At 43.5% G+C, this 23,768-nt stretch overlaps 1 protein-coding gene across 2 annotated transcripts in view; it reads right to left on the reverse strand.

Moving 5' to 3' along the window:
• Positions 1 to 936: 936 nt before the first annotated feature.
• Positions 937 to 23,768, reverse strand: part of rfx2 (regulatory factor X, 2 (influences HLA class II expression)) — a 220,443-nt gene continuing 197,611 nt past the window's right edge. Inside the window, exons 16-18 of one of the 2 annotated variants that reach the window (XM_063032557.1) lie at positions 14,929 to 15,082; positions 5,731 to 5,773; positions 937 to 5,597 (exon numbers count right to left, since the gene is read on the reverse strand). In XM_063032557.1, the coding sequence (XP_062888627.1) occupies positions 5,452 to 5,597; positions 5,731 to 5,773; positions 14,929 to 15,082 (343 nt within the window). In that variant the 3' untranslated portion in view covers positions 937 to 5,451. The remainder of the gene's footprint in view (positions 5,598 to 5,730; positions 5,774 to 14,928; positions 15,083 to 23,768) is intronic. The other variant, XM_063032556.1, reaches the window with a different exon arrangement.

Raw genomic sequence — 23,768 nt, forward strand, 5'->3', positions numbered from 1 at the left:
CAGTTAAGGAGTGGTAAATGTACAAGGGAGTGATGTCAGGCTATAAGAGACGGGGCAAATTACCACAACTTGGAGAACTCGATACTGAGCCCAGAGGACTGCTATGTGCCAGATATGTGAAATGTTGTTCCTCAAAATTGTTTTGAGCCTGTTTGTAACAGGAGATCACATCAGAAAGGTCCAAATGGGAAGGGGACAGCAAGTTAAAGTGGCAGCAAAGGAGAGCTCTTGGTCAACTCCTATTCTCATGCCAGCTGTATTTGGTTTTCTGCTACAGATGCAGAAGAACAAGTGAATCACTGCTTCACCTAGAAAGACTTGTTTTTCACAACGGGAAGGGCAGGCATGAAAGGATGGGTGTTGCATCTGCTGTAGTTAAATGGCAAAGGGCTGGTGAGAAGGGTTGTTGAAGGAAGAGCGAAGAAAGAAATCATAATCTACTGACTGGGGTGGTGTACCCGATGGTGAAATTTCACTGGAGTTGCAGAATTTATGAGGGATGATCTGTTAAATGTGGGAGTCAATGCTGCAGAAGGAGGGGAATGTGCTTCTCTGTCCAGAAAGAGAAGGGGCTGGAAGCAGAGGTGTGAAGAGGGCAACAAAGTTCTGGAAGAAGGAAGACACTTCAGAAGCACGTGTATGGAAAGCTTCATCTCTGGACAGAGAGGGAGGAGGTCCAGTCCAGGTGGCCGTGATGGATGTTTGTTGCTTAGTTCAGACCAACAGATGGATGAGTGTGTAAGATGGCTATAGGTAAAGCAACAGAGGAGATCCACTAAGATGGGATGGTGTGTGGTACATGGGAAGGATACAGGAAGATCACAAGCAGAAGGCGAATGGAGGGAGGGGTGCTCTGACGGATTGGGATGGTGAAAGTAGTTACAGGGCAGGGTGCACTTGGTCAAAGGATGAGATGGGATGAGCCCCCAATTCAGGAAGAAAGAAGGGAAGCGTGACAGGCTATGTTTCAAAGCAGAACATGGCACAGTTCTCTGGAGCGGCTGATTCAGCAAGTTTTTATTATTAAATTCAGAGTTTTAAAGAGGTTAATTTTTAAGATCAAGAATGCCCTGTGGGAACAATCAAATCAACATCTTTTGAGGACCTATTTTCCAAATAGTGATACAGATTCTGTTTGTATGGAATTCGAGGGACGATTTAAACCAACAATAATCACAATGCACAAAATGTTAACAAATTTCAGTTTTTACATCAATTTATACACATATTACAGATAACAAAAAAAAATTCCAGACTGTAAGTTAGACTAACCAAGCTCATCGATGCTAAACTACACCTTGTGAAGTAAGTAAAACCAGGCAATTGGGGTCGCTTTCACTTTACAAATAAAACAGTAATACAGATAATGTAAAAGCAGAAAACCTATACACCTTAAAATTATCCCAATCCCACTGATGCAATGCAGAATGGAGACAAATTCATAGATCTTAATAATCAGCTGACCATGGGTAGACTTTCATGCCTTGATAATTCAGTAATTCAATTATGAATGTTTCTGAGGTTGAAAAACCATGGGATATACAATTACACTGTTTGTCTAAGGCTTTTGGTTCAGAATAAAGTGACACAGTTTGCGAATTGATCAAAGATTATCTAAGGACATTATCCTCGTGTGTAACTGATGTTTCAGTCCTGAATAATAAAATCAAATTGTTTTAAGTAAAATAAATAACTTTTGGAGTAAAGCCAAAATACAACTGAAATCAGAGATATCAGATTTCTGAATGGTCCATGAACAATACCTCACTATTTTCCTCTCTTAGCACTAGTTATTTTTCAAATATATTTCTTATTGTAACTTAGTATTTTTAATGTATTGCACTGTACTGCTGCCGCAAAACAACAAATTTCATCACATACATCAGTGATAATAAACCTGATTCTGAAGGTTTGGAGGCAGAGTCGAGAAACAGACAACCCTTCATCATATTTAGAATTTTGTTGCTGCTAAGTAACATGCATGTATTTTGTAGACGGAGGAATACATTGGGAAAAGTTTCTAGTGCTAGCAAAAGTGGCCTTTATAATGCAGCAGTGAGTTACTGTACCACGTATACACGGATGCAGAGGTGAGTTACATTGTGCACACAGTTATTTATAATATACTGAATTTCAATAACTTTTCTTGACTTGGATACTGGGAAACAAATTCCTTTAAAGAAAAATGACATCCAGCTCTGCCCTCACCAATGATGAGGGTATTGAAACACAATATATGGCGTGGCTGGGTCCTGTTACTGATCCTGAAGAATCAGTCAAGTTACACTGTCCCCAGCTCTCTGCTCTGTGCCTGAGCCAGACAAATGGACACAGTGAATGAAACTTTGGATCACAGCTGATCACCAAGAGCATACTTTATTTAAGCTTCAGTTCCTGTGCAGGGCTCTGCTATAGTGTGGTTAACTCTATGTTGTAGGAAGTTACCGATGCAGGTCCACATCATTCTTGCACAGCAATTCAGAGCCCAAGTGCATCACTATATCACAGTGAAATTAGCACCCTCTGAACCCCAGGCAGATGGACAATGTGTAGGTAGACATGGCCCATGTGAATAGTAGAATACAGTTACATACAGACACCAACATGTAGAGGTGGCTGTTATCAGTTTGGCTAGGTATTTACTGCAGCATCAGATCAACAGAAGCTTGTGGGTGAGAAATTAGGAAATATGGATTCAAATTGGGTAAAAAGAGATCAGCTATAATTGGTGTTACAGAAAATGGGTTTTAAAATTTTCAATGGTTCTGCAATGTTAACCCCTTTCTTTGCCCGCTGGTTGGATAATTTTTGTTCCATTGCAAAACTGTGTACCACAAAGTAAAAATCACAGCAAAGACAAGTTTTAAAATACTAATTGTTCCTATTGTGGGAGGATTTGGATATTAAAAAAAAATACATCTGAAAACATTTACAACAGATATTTTCCAGTCTTTTTAAAAGAAAACTGAAGAAATAACTTACTTAGAAAATGACATGAGTCTTCAGTGGTCAATGAAAAATAAAGAACACTTTTAAGTTAACTTCTTATCCAATAAAACTGATGGGCTAAAAGTTCACATGAAATCAGTTGAAGAAAATTCAGCTTACACAGTGCACACGTTCAAACCTGAACCCTCCAGAGTCCCAATCATTCTGTTAACTACTTTGCTAAATACACTCTATCAGAGTTGATGCAAAACCTTTAAGGTTTGCTCATTGTTATGTTTGATTTTAATTACATAGAAGTGAAAGGCTTATTAATTGCATTGAACCCAATAAATAAGTTACATAAAGGAGCTTCAAAAATGGAATATTTAAGCTTCCCAGCTCACTTTAAACATTGTGACAAAGTTGAGAACAGATAGGTGAATGGCTGATGGTAGATGACAGATACTATGCGAACAGGGATTTATGATTCTGGTTTAAGTTCCCTGCTGTGTTAACGGCACCAACGTACAATCAGCAGACCAACAAGCTTCAAAATCTCGTGTGAAGATATGCTCTTTGCAAAAACTAGTCATTTCAAAGCAATAAAATGTGTCAGATTTTCTGTGGGATGCCATGATTTGAGTATGAGGACCAGTGATCTGTGTTACTGTCAGCAGAGAATAGCTCGGGAGAGTTGCTTTCCGAAAACTCAGTGTTTAGTAGACTAAGAGGGAAATGGCTGAACATGTTTAACACGTACAATTACAGTGAATGGAAAGTGCACACGTGCCATCAAGATAAAGCCAGCAGCCTTTGCTCCAAGGGATTACACAGCTCCCCTTTTCTGGAGACTACTTGTTACATTTGAAGCATGTGACAACCCCCCAGCTGGAGCCAGAAGAACCACTGATCAAAAACAAAATTGCTCAGGAAATGTAGACAAGAAAAAGAGAGGAATGTTTAAAACTTATTGCCTGACTGCAAAATCTGTTTGTTCACATGTTCTAGAGTTGTGCTGTTTGTAAACACTTCAGTTTTGTGGAATTGTTTCAATCACCATTCAAAAGACCAAATGAGGAGGGAAGAATGTGACACGAAGCTCCAGGAAAGCCCACACAACTGTCTGTTTTCTACCATCAGACTTGCTAGTTTCCAAAAGTACAAAAGTTACCTGCTCAAGAACAAATAAGGCTGCAGAACCAGAAACATGCATGTGTAATTAGAAAGTAGTGTAATGTTTTTAAAAAACTGCTGTGTGACACCTACAGCAAGTAGACAAGGTACTTTACTGAGGTTAATTTGTCTATTTAGTAATTGCAAGTAAAATGTTTGATGTCACTTAACCATCAGTAGCAAAAATAGTTATAAATGACAGATTTTAAAAGTCAGTTCACAGTGTCTGGGTCTCTGACCAGTGCAGGCACATTTCATCCATTATCCCAGTAAATTTCCCTAAGGCACAGTGAAATGCATGTACTGGGTTCCCTGATGTATAACATACCCCACTAAAGGGACACAGTTATCTTATCACTAGCTGTTGGGCAGCTAGGTTATTTTTTAAATGGGTAAAATAATGATCTAATAAGGCAATTATCACTCGCTAAGTAACAGCATGTTTGGCCAAAGAGGCTTCCACAGTGAGTCCCATAGAATCGGTCCAAAGCGGACAGGATTGTTTAGTTACTGGGTTCATCCAAATGAACCTCAACACTCCTTCCTGAGCAGTGATGGTTGTCATTATGGACAAGTTCATGTCTCCATTCAGCTGGTCTCCCAGCCGTAGGAAGTGAAGTACTGGAAAAGTAAGATCTTACGGTCATTTCACTAATTCACCACCCACATGCCTCTGGCCTGTCTCGAGACTCTGAGGAGAGAGTGGTGGACCCTATGTAGAAGCTTCATTCTACCTAGCCAACCACCATAGCCCTGACTTGGCCAATACACCTCCTAGCTCAGGAAGAGTTAAATGAAATATTTTAACAACAGAACTATCCCCAGAGAGAATGGAATGGTTTAGCCAGCCTCCTGAGTGTGAGGGTAGATGGGAGAGTGACAAAAGCAATTACAAAATTAAAAGGTTCTCTTCTATTTGCAAAAATAGAATGTCGAATTAGTTTCCTGCCATTCTCAAATTAGTAGCCAGTTAAAATCCCAGTGGATCCGCAATAATGAATTTATATAGAATGACTAAAGCAGCACTATAAACCAGTACCCTAAACCATTTAAACAGTCATTGCAAAATAGCTTGGACTCTGTGCACTAACCACCTACAGTTATTCAATTGCAGTGGACATGGCCTCCTCTGGCTCACGTTCTTCCTCTGGGTCACATGACAATGCCATTGCAGCCACCTTTCGAGGGTTGGAGTGTTTAAGTACTGGTCTAACACGTGCACCTTCTGCAATTAGTTTCTGTGATCTTTATGTCGAGCTCAGCCAGAACCTGGAGAATGGGGTATTCTTCTGCCCCAGACATAGTGCCAAAGTGGGTGTTTCATTGGAGGTTTTGACCTTTTCAGTCTGATTATATTGAATTCATTAATTCCTGGTGAGTGGAGACTTCCATCTCTTGAAGGGAATGGTTGAGGTCCACACGCTCTCGCTTGACAGGAGGTTCACTCACACCTCTCAGTTCTGCATCCACCTCGCTCTCCAGCCCACTTCCATCATCTGTTCAAAAATTCATTAAACACAATCACAACATGCAACATAGTCCCTGTTATAACTGGACATATAATGCCAGGGATCTCCAGACCTGGAACTTGGAGATGCCCAAGGCAGTCTACATCAAGAAAGCTCTTACCTTTCTCCATCTGTAGAGGAGACATGGAGCTCAGATCACCAAACTACAAGAAGCAGAACATATGGAATTAGAATGCTTAGCTCTCCTGTCCAGTCATATTTACTCTAGAGACCACTTAATATTTCTCTTCAAATTAGACCGACCAAAAAAATCATGATAACTCCAGTCAGATTTTCGATTGAAGGTTAGTTTTTTAAAAAATCAGCTCTATCCAAGAGAGTTAGGAAGTCATGCTGCAGCTGTGTAGTTTAAATAGGCCACATTTGAAGCATTTGAAACAGAAAGGCTGTGGACTCTCGATGGTGGAGAAGAGGTGCACCTCTTGGATTAACAATACAGAGAAGTTGGACAGACTTGGACTGTTTTCTCTGGCGTGTCGGAGGCTGAGAGGTGACGATAGAAACCTATAAAGTGTCAATTCTATGTTTATTTAGTGATACAGTGGAACAGCCCCTTCCAGTCTAAGCAACCCACCTGCTTAAGTCTAGCTTAAACACGGGACAACTTACAAATGCAAATTAACCTGCTAACTGGTACGTCTTTGGACTGGGAGGAAACCCACGCACTCACAGGAAGAATGTACGAACTTTCTTACAGAAGATGCTGGAATTGAACTCTGAACTCCGACACCCCTAGCTGTAATAGTGTCGCGCTAACCGCTATCATGGCGCCCCAAGGATAGAACCATCAAATACTAGAGGGGATAGCTTTAAGGTGAATGGGGTAAAATTTAAAGATTTATGACACAAATTCTTTTATGCAGGTTGTGGAAAGTGCCTGGAATGCCAAGAGAGGTGTTGGAAGTAGATAAGAGACTTTTAGACAGACATGTACAGGCAGGGAATGATGAGATATGGACCACATGCAAGCAAATGAAATTACTTAAACTAGTAGGCACACAGATGCTGGGCTGAAGGGCCTGTTCTGTTACCCCAACCCTCATTTTCACATCATGTGATGCCTCTGTGATGTCAAAGTACTTCCCCTGAATTTAGTGTGATTTATTTTATTTATTCACTATTTATTTAGAGATACAGTGCAAAATAGACCCTTCCAACCCTAGCCTAGTCTAATCACGGAACAAATTAGCCTACTAACTGGTATGTCTTTAGACCGTGGGAGAAAGCTGAAGGACCCCTGAAAACCCATGCATTTCATGTTGGAATTGGACCCTGAACTCCGACTCCCTGTGACTGTAGGTTTCCTTTGGTGGCTCCAATTGTTTCCTAAATCTCAAGAGGGTCAACCTGGACAGGCAGGTTTGTGGATCTTGGGTAGGAGGTAGAAACAATAGGTGCAGGGTGTGGGAACTATGAGGTTGATAGCAGTGGATGGGAGATCCCCAGATAAGGTCAGTGATGGTATGGGAGACAATGGCTGGGTGCTCCTTGGTGGGATCCCATTCGGGGTAAGTAAGAGGAGGTATCTGAGAGTTGTCACTGGGCCTCAGCAAGGTAGAGGTCAGTCTGCCAGAGTACTACAGCATTCCCTTTATCTACGGGCTTAAAGGCGAGGTTAGGATTAGTGTGGAGGGCAGAACGTTCGGAAGGGTTGAGAATGGAATTGGAGAGAGGAGTGTTGAAGTCGAGATGGTTGATGTCCCATTGGCAGTTGGCAATGAAAAGGTCTAGAGTGGGCAGAAGACCAGGGCAACGTGTCCAAGAAGAGGAGAAGGGTTGAAGACAGCAGAAGGAGTCATCAGTGCGGAGTGGAGAGTCCTTGCCAAAGAAGTAGGCTCGGAGATGGAAGACAGAGCATTAGCTTGCATTTTATCTATTTCCACAACCCTGCTCTTACCTTCTCTCTTCCTGGACAGTGCAAATGAATGATTGCTTCACCTGCAAGTAGTGTTCAGGTATTCAGATGGTGGGAAGGACAGAGGTCACCAGGGAGTCATAAAGGGTGCAGAGGAATCCTTCCAAAATACTGAAAAGGGAGTGGGTTCCCGGGGCCTCGCCCTTCATAACACATTTAAAAGATGATTCTCTGCTACATCTCCAACAAAATTCCATCATCAAACACATTCACCTCAACTCCATTTTCAGAATTTCAAAGGATCATTCTGTCCCCTTTATAAGTCCCTTGTCATGTCTGCCCTTCCCACCATCTATACACTTGAACGCTGCCTCTCGGTGAAGTAGCCTTTTCACAGTGTGGTCTCCTCGACACACTGCCTAGTCCCATCTATCTGTACCTGTCATAGCCCTCCATATCCCTCTCATTCATGTCCCTATCCAAATTTCCCTCGTGTTGATATGGAACCCGCTGGCGGCTCGATCCACACTTGCACCACCCTCTGAGTGAAGAAGTTCCTTCTGACGTTTCTCTTAAACATCTCACCTTCCACCTTAAACCCATGACCTCTAGTTGCAGTTTCACTCAGCCTCAGTGGAAAAAGCCTGCTTGTATTTACCCGATCTATATCCCTCAAAATTTTGTAGACCACTATCAAATTTCCCCTCAGTTTTGTATGTCTCAGGGAATAAATTCCTAACCTTTCCCTGTAACTCAACCCCCACAATGGTCTTATAAATTCTCTCTGTTCTCTTTCAATCAGGTAGGTGACCAGAATTGTATGCAATATTCAAATTTGACCTCACCAACTCATATACAATTTCAACATAACAAGCCTCTACTCAAGCCCAATGTGCTTCATAAAGCTTTCTTTATGATCTTAACTAACTGTGGTGGCACTTTCAAGGAATTATGGATCTGTATTCTCAGATTGCTTTGTCCTACCGCTCACAATGTAAGATCTATCCTTCCCGTTGCTGACACCTTAACTCTCCACCTTACTCCACTCTGACTTACCAGTCTGTGGTCTCCTGCACTGTTACAGTGAGGCAAAATGCAGGCCTGAGGAAAAACATCTCACTCTCTCTCTCTCTAGGCATGCTGCAATCTGTAGGCATTTATAATGAAATCTCCAAAATCGGCAACCCTATCAGTATCAGAATGGGACATCAGAGTTGGTCTTCATTGTTTTCCTCCTTCCTGCCAGTGGATTGGACCACTGGGCATGTCCCTCACGCCTGCTATTAGCAATACAAAACAAAGTGGAACTTGGTCTACACATTTCTGTTCTGCCCATCCCTTCCTTTACTGTAACTGAAGACTACCTTATTCCCTCTGTTCCCCAGTTCTGATAAGGGGTCACAATCTAGAACATCAGCTGACATCTTCCTACAGCTGCTATCTTACACGCTGAGATTTTCCAGCATTCTGTTTTTGTTTCAGATTTCCAGCATCTAGAGCTTTTCTAATTTTCACAGCTAGATTATTGATAAGCGGGGGTATGAAAGGTGACTGGGACAGGTGGGAATACAGAGTCATAGCAATACAGCACGGATACACACCGTCATTCCGGCAGCCCTATCACCGGCAGGAGCAGCACACAGTGAGGAGGTTACTCACAGGTTGAAAGTGCTCATTTAAACGGAGAGCTTCACGGGTGTTTGGTGTCATTCTGCGGCCCAATCAGCAGCGGCAGCAGCTCAGAGAGGAGTAAATAAGTGTGTGCAGCTTACCCAGCGGAGCAGCCGTTGGGGGTAGGCCAGTGGTGAGAGTAGGAGTGTCAGGCTCGGAAGAAGCATTGGCTCTGGGTGATTTGTCCAGGTAAGTTTCTGTTAAGTTTCCCATTTTTCTTACTGTGTCAGAGGTACTTAGTATAGTTTAAGATAGATACTTTATTATTCCCAAAGGCAATTACAGTGTCACTGCAGCATTACAAGTGCACAGATATAAATATTAGAAGAGAAATAGAAAAATAAGTTACCACAAACAGTCTATCAGGAGGGTGTTATCACTTCCCCATGGCCGAGGGTAAGAATGACCTCATCTAGCGCTCTTTGGAGCAGTGCAGTTGTCTTAGTCTATTACTAAAGTGCTCCTCTGTTCAGCCAAGGTGGCAGAGGGTGAGAAACATTGTCCAGGATTGCCAGGATTTTCCACGTGTGTTCTTCATGCTGGATGTTGGAGTTCTGGGACACTCTGGAACTACATCTGTGCAAAGTGTATCAGCTGCAGCTCCTTGAAGACCATGTTAGGGATCTAGAGCGGTCTTGCACAGGAGAGTAAGAAGATCATCGATTGGAATTACAGGGAAGTAATCAGCCCGAAGTTGCAGGAGGCGACTGTCAGGAGAAAGAATGGGAAGGTGACTAGGTAATTAGCTCAGAGCACCCCTGTGGCCATTCTCCTCAATAATAAGTATACCATCTTGGATACTGTTGTGGAGGTGATCTCCCAGGGGAATGCCATGGAAACCAGGTTACTGGCACTGATTATGGGTCCATGGTGCAGAAGAGAAAGAGGGAGAATAGGGGAGCAGTAGTGATAGAGGAACAGGCAGGACATTCTTCAGACCTGAGCGGGACACTTGGATGGTATGTGGCCTCCCAGGTGTCAGGGTCAGGGAGGTCTTGGATTGCATCACAGCATTTTGGAGGGGGAGGGAGAGAAGCCAGATGTCTTGGTACATGTTGGTACTAATGACATAGTAAGGAATAGCAAAGAGGTCCTGAAGAGAGAATTTAGAGAGCTAGGTAGAAAACTGAGAAGCAGGGCCTCCAGGGTAGTAATTTCTGGATTGCTACCTGTGCCACATGCCAGTGAGTGTAAAAACAGGGTGATTTGGCAGAGAAATGCATGATTTTGGAGGCTTCAGGTTCTTGGACCATTAGGATCTCTTCTGGGGGATGTAGGACCTGTTCAAAAGTGACAGGTTGCACCTGAACCTGAGCGGGGCCAATATTCTTGTGGGCAGGTTTGTTGGAGTTCTTGGGTTGAGTTTAAACTAATTTGGCAGAGGGGTGGGAACTAGAGTAAAGGGACTCAGTACAGAATGGATGGTAAAAAAAGCAAAGATAGCATGCACACTGACTGTCAGGAAGGGCAGGCAAATGACAGGACAAAATTGCAGCCGGCAGTATCAGTACATTAGGGATGCAGAATCAAAAACAGTATCAAATACAGTGTTAAATCTCAATGCACAGAGTATAACAAAAAAGATGGATAATCTTGTTTTACAGATTGTCAGTTATGATCTGGCCATTACTGATTTGTGGCTGAAGGATAGTTGTAGTTGGGAGCTAAATGTCCAAGGTTACATGTTGTATTGGAGGAATGGGAAGGTAGGCAGAGGGAATGGCGTGACCCTGTTGTAAAAAATGGCATCAAAACAATAGAAAGATGTGACATAGGATCAGAAGATGTTGAATCCTTGTGGGTTGAGTTAAGAAACTGCAAGGGTAAAAGAACATTGATGGCAGTTATATACAGACTTCCAAACAGTAGCTGGGATGTGGACCACAGATTACTGAAAAGGCATGTTATGATAGTCATAGATTTTAACATGCAGGTAGATTGGGAAAATCAGGTGGTAATGGATCTCAAGAGAATGAATTTGTTGAATGCCTTGAGATGGCTTTTTAGAGCAGTCTGTCATTGAATCTACTAGTGGATCAGCTATAGTGGATTGGGTGTTATGTAATGAACCAGCGGTGATTAGGGAGCTTAAGGTAAGGAAACCCTTAGGAGTCAGAGATCACAATATGATTGAGTTCAACTTGAAATTTGATAGGGAGAAAGTAAAGTCTGTTGTTGCAGTATTTCAGTAGAGTAAAGGAAATTACAGTGATATGAGGGAGGAGTGCACCAAAGAAAATAAGAATATAGAACATAGAAATATACAGCAATGTTGGAATGAGATAGAAGGAAATGCTGGCAGGGATGACAGTAGAGCAGCAATGGCTTGAGCTTCTGGAAAAAATGAGGAAAGTACAAGATAAATGTATTCCAAAAACAAAGAAATACTCAAATAACAAAACAGTAATGGCTGACAAGGGAAGTCAAAGCTAATGTAAAAGCGAATGAAAAACAACAAAGCAAAAGTCAGTGGGAAGATAGAGGATTGGGAAGCATGGTTTCCATAAGGGAAAATCTTGCCCTGATGAACCTGATGGAATTCTTTGAAGAGATTACAAGTAGGATAGATAAAGGTGATACAGTGGATGTTGTGTATTTGGACTTTCAGAAGGCCTTTGGCAAGGTGCCACACATAAGGCTGTTTACCAAGTTAAAAGCTCATGGTATTACAGGAAAGTTACTGACATGGTTAGAGCATTGGCTGATGGGTAAGAGGTAGTGAGTGGGAATAAAAGAACCTTTGCTGGTTGGCTGCCAGTGAGTAGTGGTGTTCCGCAGGGGTCAGTGTTGGGACCACTACTTTTTATGCTGTATATAAATGATTTACATGATAGAATAGATGGCTTTGTTGCCAAGTTTGCAGATGACACGAAGATTGGTGGAGGGGCAGGTAGTGTTGAGGAAGCAGAAGGACTTAGACAGATTGGGAGAATGGGCAAAAAAGTGATTAATAGAAACCATAGAAAACTACAGCACAGAAACAGGCCCTTTGGCCCTTCTTGACTGTGCCGAACCATTTTCTGCCTAGTCCCACTGACCTGCACATGGCCCATATCCCTCCAGACACCTTCCATCCATGTATCTGTCCAATTTATTCTTAAATGTTAAAAAAGAACCCGCATTTACCACCTCAGCTGGCAGCTCATTCCATACTCCCACCACTCTCTGTGTGAAGAAGCTCCCCCTAATGTTCCCTTTAAACTTTTCCCCCCTCACCCTTAACCCATGTCCTCTGGTTTTTTTCTCCCCTTGCCTCAGTGGAAAAAGCCTGCTTGCATTCACTCTATCTATACCCATCATAATTTTATATACCTCTATCAAATCTCCCCTCATTCTTCTACGCTCCAGGGAATAAAGTCCTAACCTATTCAACCTTTCTCTGTAACTGAGTTTCTCAAGTCCCGGCAACATCCTTGTAAACCTCCTCTGCACTCTTTCAACCTTATTTATATCCTTCCTGTAATTTGGTGACCAAAACTGAACACAATACTCCAGATTCGGCCTCACCAATACCTTATACAACCTCATCATAACATTCCAGCTCTTATACTCAATACTTTGATTAATAAAGGCCAATGTACCAAAAGCTCTCTTTACGACCCTATCTACCTGTGACGCCACTTTTAGGGAATTTTGTATCTGTATTCCCAGATCCCTCTGTTCTACTGCACTTCTCAGTGCCTTACCATTAACCCTGTATGTTCTACCTTGGTTTGTCCTTCCAACGTGCAATACCTCACACTTGTCTGTATTAAACTCCATCTGCCATTTTCCAGCCCACTTTTCCAGCTGGTCCAAGTCCCTCTGCAGGCTCTGAAAACCTTCCTCACTGTCTACTACACCTCCAATCTTTGTATCATCAGCAAATTTGCTGATCTAATTTACCACATATCATCCAGATCATTGATATAGATGACAAATAACAATGGACCCAGCACTGATCCCTGTGGCACACCACTAGTCACAGGCCTCCACTCGGAGAAGCAATTCTCTACTACCACTCTTTGGCTTCTTCCATTGAGCCAATGTCTAATCCAATTTACCACCTCTCCATGTATACCTAGCGACTGAATTTTCCTAACTAACCTCCCATGCGGGACCTTGTCAAAGGCCTTACTGAAGTACAATGTTGGAAAATGTATGGTCACATACTTTGGCTGAAGAAACAAATGTGAAGACTATTTTCTAAACAAGGAGAAAGTTCAAAAATCTGAGATACAAGGGGACTTGGGAGTACTTGTGCAGAACACACTAAAGGTTAACTTGCAGGTTGAGTTGGTGGTGAGAAAGGGAATTGCAATGTTACTATTCATTTCAAGAGGTCTAGAATATAAGAGCAGGGATGAGATACTGAGGCTTTATAAGGCACTGCTGAGGCCTCACCTTGAGTATTGTGAAGTGTTTTGGGCTTTTTACCTAAGAAAAGATGTGCAGGCATTGGAGAGGGTTCAGAGGAGGTTCACAAGGATGATTCCAGGAATGAAAGGGTTATCATACGAGGAATGTTTGATGGCTCTGGGTCTGTACTTGCTGGAATTTAGAAAGATGAGGGGAGAGATCTCATTAAAACCTTTCGGATGTTGAAAGGCCTAGACAGAGTAGATGTGGAAAGGATGTTTCCCATGGTGGGGGAGTCCAGGACAAGAGGGCACAGCCTCTGGATAAAGGGGCGTCCATTTAAAACAGAGAAAATTTTCTTTAGCCAGAGGGTGATGAATTTGTGGAACTTGTTACCACAGGCAGCTGTGGAGGTCAGGTCGTTGGGTGTATTTAAAGCAGAGCTTGATAGGTTCTTGATTGGACACAGCATCAAAGGTTATGGAGAGAAGGCCGGGAGTGGGGCTGAGGAGGGGAAAAAAGGATCAGCCATGATTGAAAGATGGAGCAGACTCGATGGGCCAAATGGCCTGATTCTGCTATTATGGTCAAATGGCTCATGCCGATAACGGTACCCACCCAGCTAGTCCCAATTTCCCACTTTTGATCCATATCCTTTAGTCCCACCTCTCCTTGTACCTAGCTAAGAGCTTCTGAAATAATACTATCGTACCTGCCTCAACTACTTCCTCTGGCAGCTCGTTCTATGCACTCACTAGCTCTGCATGAAAACACTGTCCCTTAAGTCTTTTTCTAATCTTTCCCCTCTTGCCCCAAATCTATGCTCCTAAGTTTTGGACTCCCCTACACTGGGGAAAAGACTTACCAACCACCTATGCCTCTCATAATTTTAAAAACTTCTATAAGGTTGCCCTCCATTCTCCTATGCCCCAAGGATTAAAGACCTAATCTGACCAACCTCACCCTGTAACTCAGGCCCCCCAGGGTTGAGGTTACAATTAGATCAATACATACTGACTGATTGACGGGACTGGATCGAGAGACTGAGTGACCCATCCTGCTATTGATCCACATGGCTCACACAACACACCCTTCAGTCCATTGATTTTTTATTGACTCCTATTGGAGAAATCCCATCAGTCCCTTATTCCTAGTAACTCTGCACCTTATTATCTCTCTCATATACCCACCAACTGATTGCCATTTACATTCACTAAGAGTTATACAGTGAAAAAACGAATCTAGCAGCATATTTTTAGGATGTGGGAGGATAATGGAGAACCTGGGAAAACCCAGGTAGTATCAGGAAGAACTCCACACAGACAGGTCTTCAGGTAAGGATTGAATCCAGTTCCTTAGAACTGAGGCAGCAGCATTAATGCTTTGCCACTGTGCTACCTTAATGATTCTGTGATCCTCTGGTTCATGACATACCTCGCCCATCACAGCTATCGGAGTCTCGCCTGTTGCCAGTGCCACACGATGCTCCACCAGGTAAAACATGTACTCATCATAAAGCAGCCGGATCAGATGGAAGGAGCCAAAGCTGGCGGCACTACGTAAGGTCAGGTCACGTATAACCATGGAACTGAAATACAAATGTTACAAGACAACTTAGGGAAGATTTTATCTATACAGATATATTTACCAAACAGTTTTCAAATGGGACATTAAGCTGAACAGAAAATGCATATGGCTGTCATTGCAGTTTCATGCAAATGCCAACAGCACAATCACTTTGATGCTATGTCTTGCCCCCCCCCCCAGCATACCCCACTCTCCCTTTGCATTGCCCTGCCACAATCCCTCTCCACAACCCCAGTCTTTCCAGTGTTCCTCCTCACACATCACTCACATTCTTGCCCCTCTGCAGACTTCCAACCCTGCCTCGAATTATGGAGATAATGTTAAAAACTAACTGTTCCTATTTTGAGTCACTAACACCAATGCTAACCTTCACCCAACTTCATTCGATGTTGAAAAATTAACCTAGCTTTCCTTCTCAGCTCCAGCCAGCTTTCACTGTCTCCCTGGAATCTCAATGTGTAGAGAAATAGTGATCCAGCTGTAACTGCCTAGAGCACCATGTGTTTTCAGTGTGACAGCCACATAACTGGATTCTGCATTTTCTTAATTGATCATAATTCTATCTCCTTTACAATAGCATTGGAGAGAGATAGGAACACACAAGTTAGAAAAGCATTTAATTGGAGTAAGGGGAATTATGAGGCTATCAGGCAGGAAATTGGAGGCTTAAATTGGAAACAGATGTTCTCAGGGAAAAGTGCAGAAGAAATGTGGCAAATATTCAGGGGATATTTGTGGGGGGTTCCAATGAGACAGGGAAGTTATGGTAGGGTACAGGAACCATGGTGTACAAAGGCTGTAATAAATATAGTCAAGAAGAAAAGCTTACAAAAGGTTCAGAGAACTAGGTAATGTTAGAGCTCTAGAAGATTATAAGGCTAACAGGAAGGAGCTTAAGAAGGAAATTAGGAAAGCCAGAAGGGGCCATGAGAAGGCCTTGGCGGACAGGATTAAGGAATACCCTAAGGCATTCTACAAGTATGTGAAGAGCAAGAGGATAAGATGTGAAAGAATAGGACCTGGGATGGCAGGTCTTTCATATGAAGAAAGACTGGATGAACTGGGCTTGTACTCGTTGGAATTTAGAAGATTGAGGGGGGATCTGATTGAAACGTATAAGATCCTAAAGGGATTGGACAGGCTAGATGCGGGAAGATTGTTCCCGATGTTGGGGAGGTCTAGAACGAGGGGTCACAGTTTGAGGATAGAGGGGAAGCCTTTTAGGACCGAGGTTAGGAAAAACTTCTTCACACAGAGAGTGGTGAATCTGTGGAATTCTCTGCCACAGCAAACTGTTGAGGCCAGTTCATTAGCTATGTTTAAAAGGAAGTTAGATATGGCCCTTGTGGCTACAGGGGTCAGGGGGTATGGAGGGAAGGCTGGGTTCTGAGTTGGATGATCAGCCATGATCATAATAAATGGCGGTGCAGGCTCGAAGGGCCGAATGGCCTACTCCTGCACCTATTTTCTATGTTTCTATGTTTCTATGACCTATCAAGTGTGACAGTGGGAAAGTGTGTATAGAACCAGAGGAAATAGCAGAGGTACTTAATGAATACTTTACTTCAGTATTCACTATGGAAAAGGATCTTGGTGATTGTAGTGATGACTTGTAGCAGACTGAAAAGCTTGAGCATGTAGATATTAAGAAAGAGGATGTGCTGGAGCTTTTGGAAAGCATCAAGTTGAATAAGTCGCCGGGACCAGATGAGATGTACCCCAGGCTACTGTGGGACGCGAGGAAGGAGATTGCTGAGCCTCTGGCGATGATGTTTGCATCATCAATGGGGACGGGGCAGGTTCCGGAGGATTGGAGGGTTGCGGATGTTGTTCCTTTATTCAAGAAAGGGAGTAGAGATAGCCCAGGAAATTATAGACCAGTGAGTCTTACCTCAGTGGTTGGTAAGTTGTTGGAGAAGATCCTGAGAGGCAGGATTTATGAACATTTGGAGGGGTATGATTAGGAGTAATCAGCAGGACTTTGTCAAGGACAGGTCATGCCTTACGAGCCTGATCAAATTTTTTTGAGGATGTGACTGAACACATTGATGAAGGAAGAGCAGTAGATGTAGTGTATATGGATTTCAGCAAGGTATTTGATAAGGTACCCCATGCAAGGCTTATTGAGAAAGTAAGGAGGCATGGGATCCAAGGGCACATTGCTTTGTGGATTCAGAACTGGCTTGCCCACAGAATGCAAAGTGTGGTTGTAGACGGGTCATATTCTGCATGGAGGCCGGTGACCAGTGATGTGCCTCAGGGATCTGCACTGGGACCCCTACTCTTTGTGATTTTTATAAGTGACCTGGATGAGGAAGTGGAGGGATGGGTTAGTAAGTTTGCTGATGACACAAAGGTTGGAGATGTTGTGGATAGTGTGGAGGGCTGTCAGAGGTTACAGCAGGGCAAAACTGGGCTGAGAAGTGGCAGATGGAGTTCAACCCTGATAAGTGTGAAGTGGTTCATTTTGGTAGGTCAAATATGATGGCAGAATATAGTATTAATGATAAGACTCCTGGCAGTGTGATCAGAGGGATTTTTGAGTCAGAGTCCACAGGACACTCAAAGCAGCTGCGCAGGTTGACTCTGTGGTTAAGAAGGCATACGGTGGATTGACCTTCATCAATTGTGGAATTGAATTTAGGGGCCAACAGGTAATGTTGCAGCTATATAGGACCACACTTGATCAGACCACACCTGGAGTACTGTGCTCAGTTCTGGTCGCCTCACTACAGGAAGGATGTGGAAGCCATAGAAAGGGTGCAGAGGAGATTTACAAGGACGTGGCCTGGATTGCGGAGAATGCCTTATGGTTAGGTTGAGTGAACTCGGCCTTTTCTCCTTGGAGCGACGGAGGATGAGAGGTGACCTGATAGAAGTGTATAAGATGATGAGAGGCATTGATCATGTGGATAGTCAGAGGCTTTTTCCCAGGTCTGAAACGGTTGCCACAAGAGGACACAGGTTTAAGGAGCTGGGGAGTAGGTACAGAGGAAATGTCAGGGGTAAGTTTTTTACGCAGGGAGTGGTGAGTGCATGGAATGGGCTGCCAGCAACGGTGGTGGAGGCGGATACGATAGGGTCTTTTAAGAGACTTTTGGATAGGTACATGGAGCTTAGTAAAATAGAGGGCTATGGGTAAGCCTAGTAATTTCTAAGGTAGGGACATGTTCGGCACAACTCTGTGGGCCAAAGGGCCTGTATAGTGCTGTAGGTTTTCTATGTTTCTATGTTAAAATGCTGCACCGAAGTGACTGAACATGTCCTTTGGAGCCAGGCCCGCCTTCTGTTCCATCTCTACGGAATTCAAATCTGAAGAATCACATTCTTTTCAATGCAGAGTGTTTATGGCTTTACCTGTCATAGTGCAACAACGCAAGAAAACAGGACGTACGGCCCACGCTGTCCATCAAGCAAAACTAACTCTATTTTCCAGTACTTGACCTGTGGACTTCTGTACTAAACCAAGTCAAAGGCTTGTCTGAATATTACAAATATTACTATGTCCAATGCCTACACCAATCTCTCAGACAGTGTATTCCAGATTTCAGCCACATTCTGTCTGAAAATAAAATCTTCCTCGTATTTCTTCTCAACCTTAGACCCCTTCACCTTATGTCCCCTGCTTATGGACACCATGGGGAAAAGTTTCCAAATATTATAACTTTCTACATCTTCCATCAACTTTCTCCAGTGCAAGGAACATAACCCCTCCTATATTCTCTCCTCCTAACTGAACCACTCCATCCCAGACAACATTCTAGGGAATCTGTTCTGTATCCACCATTTGGTGACCAGAACAGCACATGGTCCTCCAGCTGTGGCCTTATGTTTTGTGGTCCCATTACACTATGCTCTTGGTACTGAAGGCAGGCACCATGTACGCCTTCTTAACCACCTGATCTGTCTGCCGTGCATCTTCAGGGATACCAAAATTCCTCTCTTCCTCAGTATTCCCTAGCATCTCAACAGCTATTGTGTTATATCCTAGCTAACAATATAAGACCATAAGACATAGAAGGAGAATTAGGCCATTTGGCCTGAGTCTACTCTGCTACTCCATCATGACTAATTATTATCCCCCTCAACCCCATTCTCTTGCCTTCTCCCCATAACCTTTAACACCCTCCTTTAACACCTCCTCGTTAAAGCATCTGTGGCAATGAATTCCAGTTTCACTGTCCTCTAGCTCTAGACTCCCTCACGATAGAAAACATCGGGTCGCATTTGCTCTATCTAGGCCTTTCAATATTTGATAGGTTTCAATGAGATTCCCCCCTCAAACTTCATAACTCCAGCGAGTACAGGCCCAGTCATCACACATTCCTCATACGTTAACCCTTTCATCCTCGGAAACATCCTCATGAATCTCCTCTGGACCTTTTCCAATACCATCTTTTCTTAGATAAGGGGCCCAAAACAGTCCTGTATTCATCACTCTTTTCAATTTTGTCCGATCATCTGCCTGACCAATGCCTTATAAAGCCTCAACATTACATCCTTGCTTTTATATTCTAGTCCTCTCAAAATCTGCCTTCTTCACCACCGACACAACCTGCAAGTTATCCGTGTAAGCGGAACAAGTGCTACACATGCCCTTACACTTCCTCCCTTACCACCATTCAGGGCCCCAAACAGTCCTTCCAGGTGAGGCATCACTTCACCTGTGAGTCGACTGGGGTGATATACTTCGTCCGGTGCTCCCGATGTGGCCTTTTATATATTGGCGAGACCCGACGCAGACTGGGAGACCGCTTTGCTGAACTTCTACGCTCTGTCCGCCAGAGAAAGCAGGATCTCCCAGTGGCCACACATTTTAATTCCACATCCCATTCCCATTCTGACATGTCTATCCACGGCCTCCTCTACTGTGAAGATGAAGCCACACTCAGGTTGGAGGAACAACACCTTATATTCTGTCTGGGTAGCCTCCAACCTGATGGCATGAACATTGACTTCTCTAACTTCCGCTAATGCCCCACCTCCCCCTCGTACCCCATCTGTTACTTATTTTTATACACACGTTCTTTCTCTCACTCTCCTTTTTCTCCCTCTGTCCCTCTGAATATACCCCTTGCCCATCCTCTGGGTCCCCCCCCTTGTCTTTCTTCCCGGACCTCCTGTCCCATGATCCTCTCGTATCCCTTTTGCCAATCACCTGTCCAGCTCTTGGCTCCATCCCTCCCCCTCCTGTCTTCTCCTATCATTTTGGATCTCCCCCTCCCCCTCCAACTTTCAAATCCCTTACTCACTCTTCCTTCAGTTAGTCCTGACCAAGGGTCTCGGCCTGAAACGTCGACTGTACCTCTTCCTAGAGATGCTGCCTGGCCCGCTGCGTTCACCAGCAACTTTTATGTGCGTTGCTTGAATTTCCAGCATCTGCAGAATTCCTGTTGTCTGCAAGTTAACCTTCTGTGAATCCTGCATGAAGGCTCCCAAGAACTTTTGCACCTCTGATTTTTGAATTTTCTTCCTATTTAGGAAATAGTCTGCACCTTTACTCCTCCTACCAAAGTGCATGACCATACACTTCCCAACAGTATATTCCATTTGCCAATTCTCTCAATACGTCTGTCTTTCTGCAGACTCTGTGCTTCTTCAACACTATCTGCCCCTCAACCTACCTTTATATTGTCTGCAAACCTGTCCACAAAGCCATCAATTCCATCAGCCAAATCACTGACATATTCTGTGAAAAGAAGCAGTCCCAATTCCGACTCCTGCAGAACACCACCAGCCAACCAAAAAAGGCACCCTTCATTCCCAATCTCTGCCTCCTGCCAGTCAGCCAATCTTCTATCCATGCTCGTATCCTTCCTGTAATACCATGGCCTCTTATCTTGATAAGCAGCCTCATGTGTGGCAGTTTGTCAAAGGCTTCTGAAAATTCAAGTAAACAACATCCAGTGACTTCTTCATTATCCAGCCTGTTATTTCCTCAAAGAATTCCAACAGATTAAGGAAACATTGCTGACTTTGGCCTATTCTATCATACATGTCCAAATACTTCAAAACCTCATCCTTAATAATGTACTCCAACATCTTCGCAACCACTGAGACAGGCTAACTGGTCTATAATTTCCTTTCTTCTAACTCCCTCCCTTCTTAAGGAGTGGAGTGACATTTGCAATTTTCCAGTCCTCAGGAACCATTCCAGAATCTAGTGATTCTTGAAAGAGTATTATTAATCCCACCACAATATCCTCAGCTGCCTCCTTCACAAATCCCAGAGTGCAGTCTATCTGGTCCAAGTGATTTGTCTACCTTCAGACCTTTCAGCTTCCCAAACTTATTCTCCTTAGTAATAGCAACGTCACTCATTTCTGACCCCCGCACTACATGATCATCTACCTTACTCAGTAAACTGTGTACATTCTAGTATATCACCTTCAGTCCTGTTCAATTTTGTCCTATCACCTGCCTGTCTTTTGTCACAGTTTCACTACATTGCTCCTACTTGTATACCAATTGCCCCACACTCAGACCTTATCACTTTGGTTCCCATCTCCCTGCCAAATTACTTTAAACCCTCCCTACAGCCCCCAGCAAACCTGCCCCAATGATACTTGAAACAGAGAAACATAGAAAACCTACAGCACAATACAGGCCCTTCGGCCCATGATGCTGTGCTGAACATGTACCTAGGGAAATTACCTAGGGTTACCCATAGCCCTCTATTTTTCTAAGCACCATATACCTGTCCAGGAGTCTCTTAAAAAACCCTATCGTATCTGCTTCCACCGCAGTCACTGGCAGCCCATTCCACGCACTCACCGCCCTCTGTGTAAAAGAACTTGCCCCTGACATCTCCTCTGTATCTGCTTCCAAGCACCTTCAAACTGTGCCCTCTCGTGTTAGCCATTTCAACCCTAGGAAAAAGCCTCTGATTATCCACATGATCAATGCCTCTCATCATATTATATACACCACTATCAGGTCACCTCTCATCCTCGGTCGCACCAAGGAGAAAAGGCCAAGTTCACGCAACCTATTATCATAAGGCATGCTCCCGAATCCAGGCAACATCCTTGTAAATCTCCTCTGCACCCTTTCTATAGTTTCCACATCCTTCCTATAGTGAGGTGGCCAGAACCGAGCGCGGTACTCCAAGTGGGGTCTGACCGTGTCCTATATAGCTGCAACATTACCTCTCAGCTCTTGAACTCAATCCTAGTTGATGAAGGCCAATGCACCGTATGCCTTCTTAACCACAGAGTCAACCTGCGTAGCAGCTTTGAGTGACCAATGGACATGGACCCCAAGATCCCTCTGATCCTCCACAATGCCAAAAGCCTTACTATATTCTGCCATCATATTTGACCTACCAAAATGAACCACCTAACGCTTGTCTGGGTTGAACTCCATCTCTCACTTCTCAGCCCAGTTTTGCATCCTGTCGATGTCCCGCTGTAACCTCTGACAGCCCTCCACACTATTCACAACACCCCCAACCTTTGTGGCATCAGCAAATTTACTAACCCATCCCTCCACTTCCTCATCCAGGTTATTTATAAAAATCATGAAGAGAAGGGGTCCCAAAACAGATCCCCGAGGCACACCACTGGTCACCAACCTCCATGCAGAATATGACCCGTCTACAACCACTCTTTGCCTTCTGTGGGCAAGCCAGTTCTGGCTCCACAAAACAAGGTCCCCTTGGATCCCATGCCTCCTTATGTTCTCAATAGGCCTTGCATGGGGTACCTTAACAAATGCCTTGCTGAAAACAAATATACACTGGTATGCAGAAGTTTGAGCAACCTGGTCAAAATTTCTGCCACTGTGAATAGTTGAGTAGAAGATGAACTGATCTCCAAAAGTAGTGAAGTTAAAGATGAAACATTCTTTTCAACACTTTAAGCAAGATTAGTGTATTATTTTTGTTTTGTACAATTCTAGAGTGAAAAAAAGGAAAGGAGCACCATGCAAAAGTTTGGGCACCCCAAGAGATTTGAGCTCTCAGATAACTTTTACCAAGGTCTCAGACCTTCATTAGCTTGCTAGGGCTATGGCTTGTTCATGATAATCATTAGGAAGGGCCAGGTGATGCAAATTTCAAAGCTTTATAAATACCCTAACTCCTCAAACTTTGTCCCAACAATCAGCAGCCATGGGTTCCTCTAAGCAGCTGCCTAGCACTCTGAAAATTAAAATAAATGATGCCCACAAAGCAGGAGAAGGCTATAAGAAGATAGCAAAGCGTTTTCAATTAGCCATTTCCCCAATTCGTAAGGTAATTAAGAAATGGCAGTTAATAGGAACGGTGGAGATCAAGTTGAGGTCTGGAAGACCAAGAAAACTTTCTGAGAGAACTGTTCGTAGGATTGCTAGAAAGGCAAATCAAAACCCCGTTTGACTGCAAAAGACCTTCAAGAAGATTTAGCAGACTCTGGAGTGATAGTGCACTGTTCTACCGTGCAGCGACACCTGCACAAACATGACCTTCATGGAAGAATCATCAGAAGAAAACCTTTCCGGCGTCCTCACTACAAGAATCAGTGTCAGAAGTTTGCAAAGGATCATCTAAACAAGCCTGATGCATTTTGGAAGCAAGTCCTGTGGACTGATGAAGTTAAAATAGAACTTTTTGGCCGCAATGAGCAAAGGTATGTTTGGAGAAAAAAGGGTGCAGAACTTCATGAAAAGAACACCTCTCCAACTGTTAAACACGGGGGTGGATCGATCAC

Source organism: Mobula hypostoma, chromosome 24 (genome assembly GCF_963921235.1).
Source record: "Mobula hypostoma chromosome 24, sMobHyp1.1, whole genome shotgun sequence".
Classification (NCBI taxonomy): Eukaryota; Metazoa; Chordata; class Chondrichthyes; order Myliobatiformes; family Myliobatidae; genus Mobula; species Mobula hypostoma.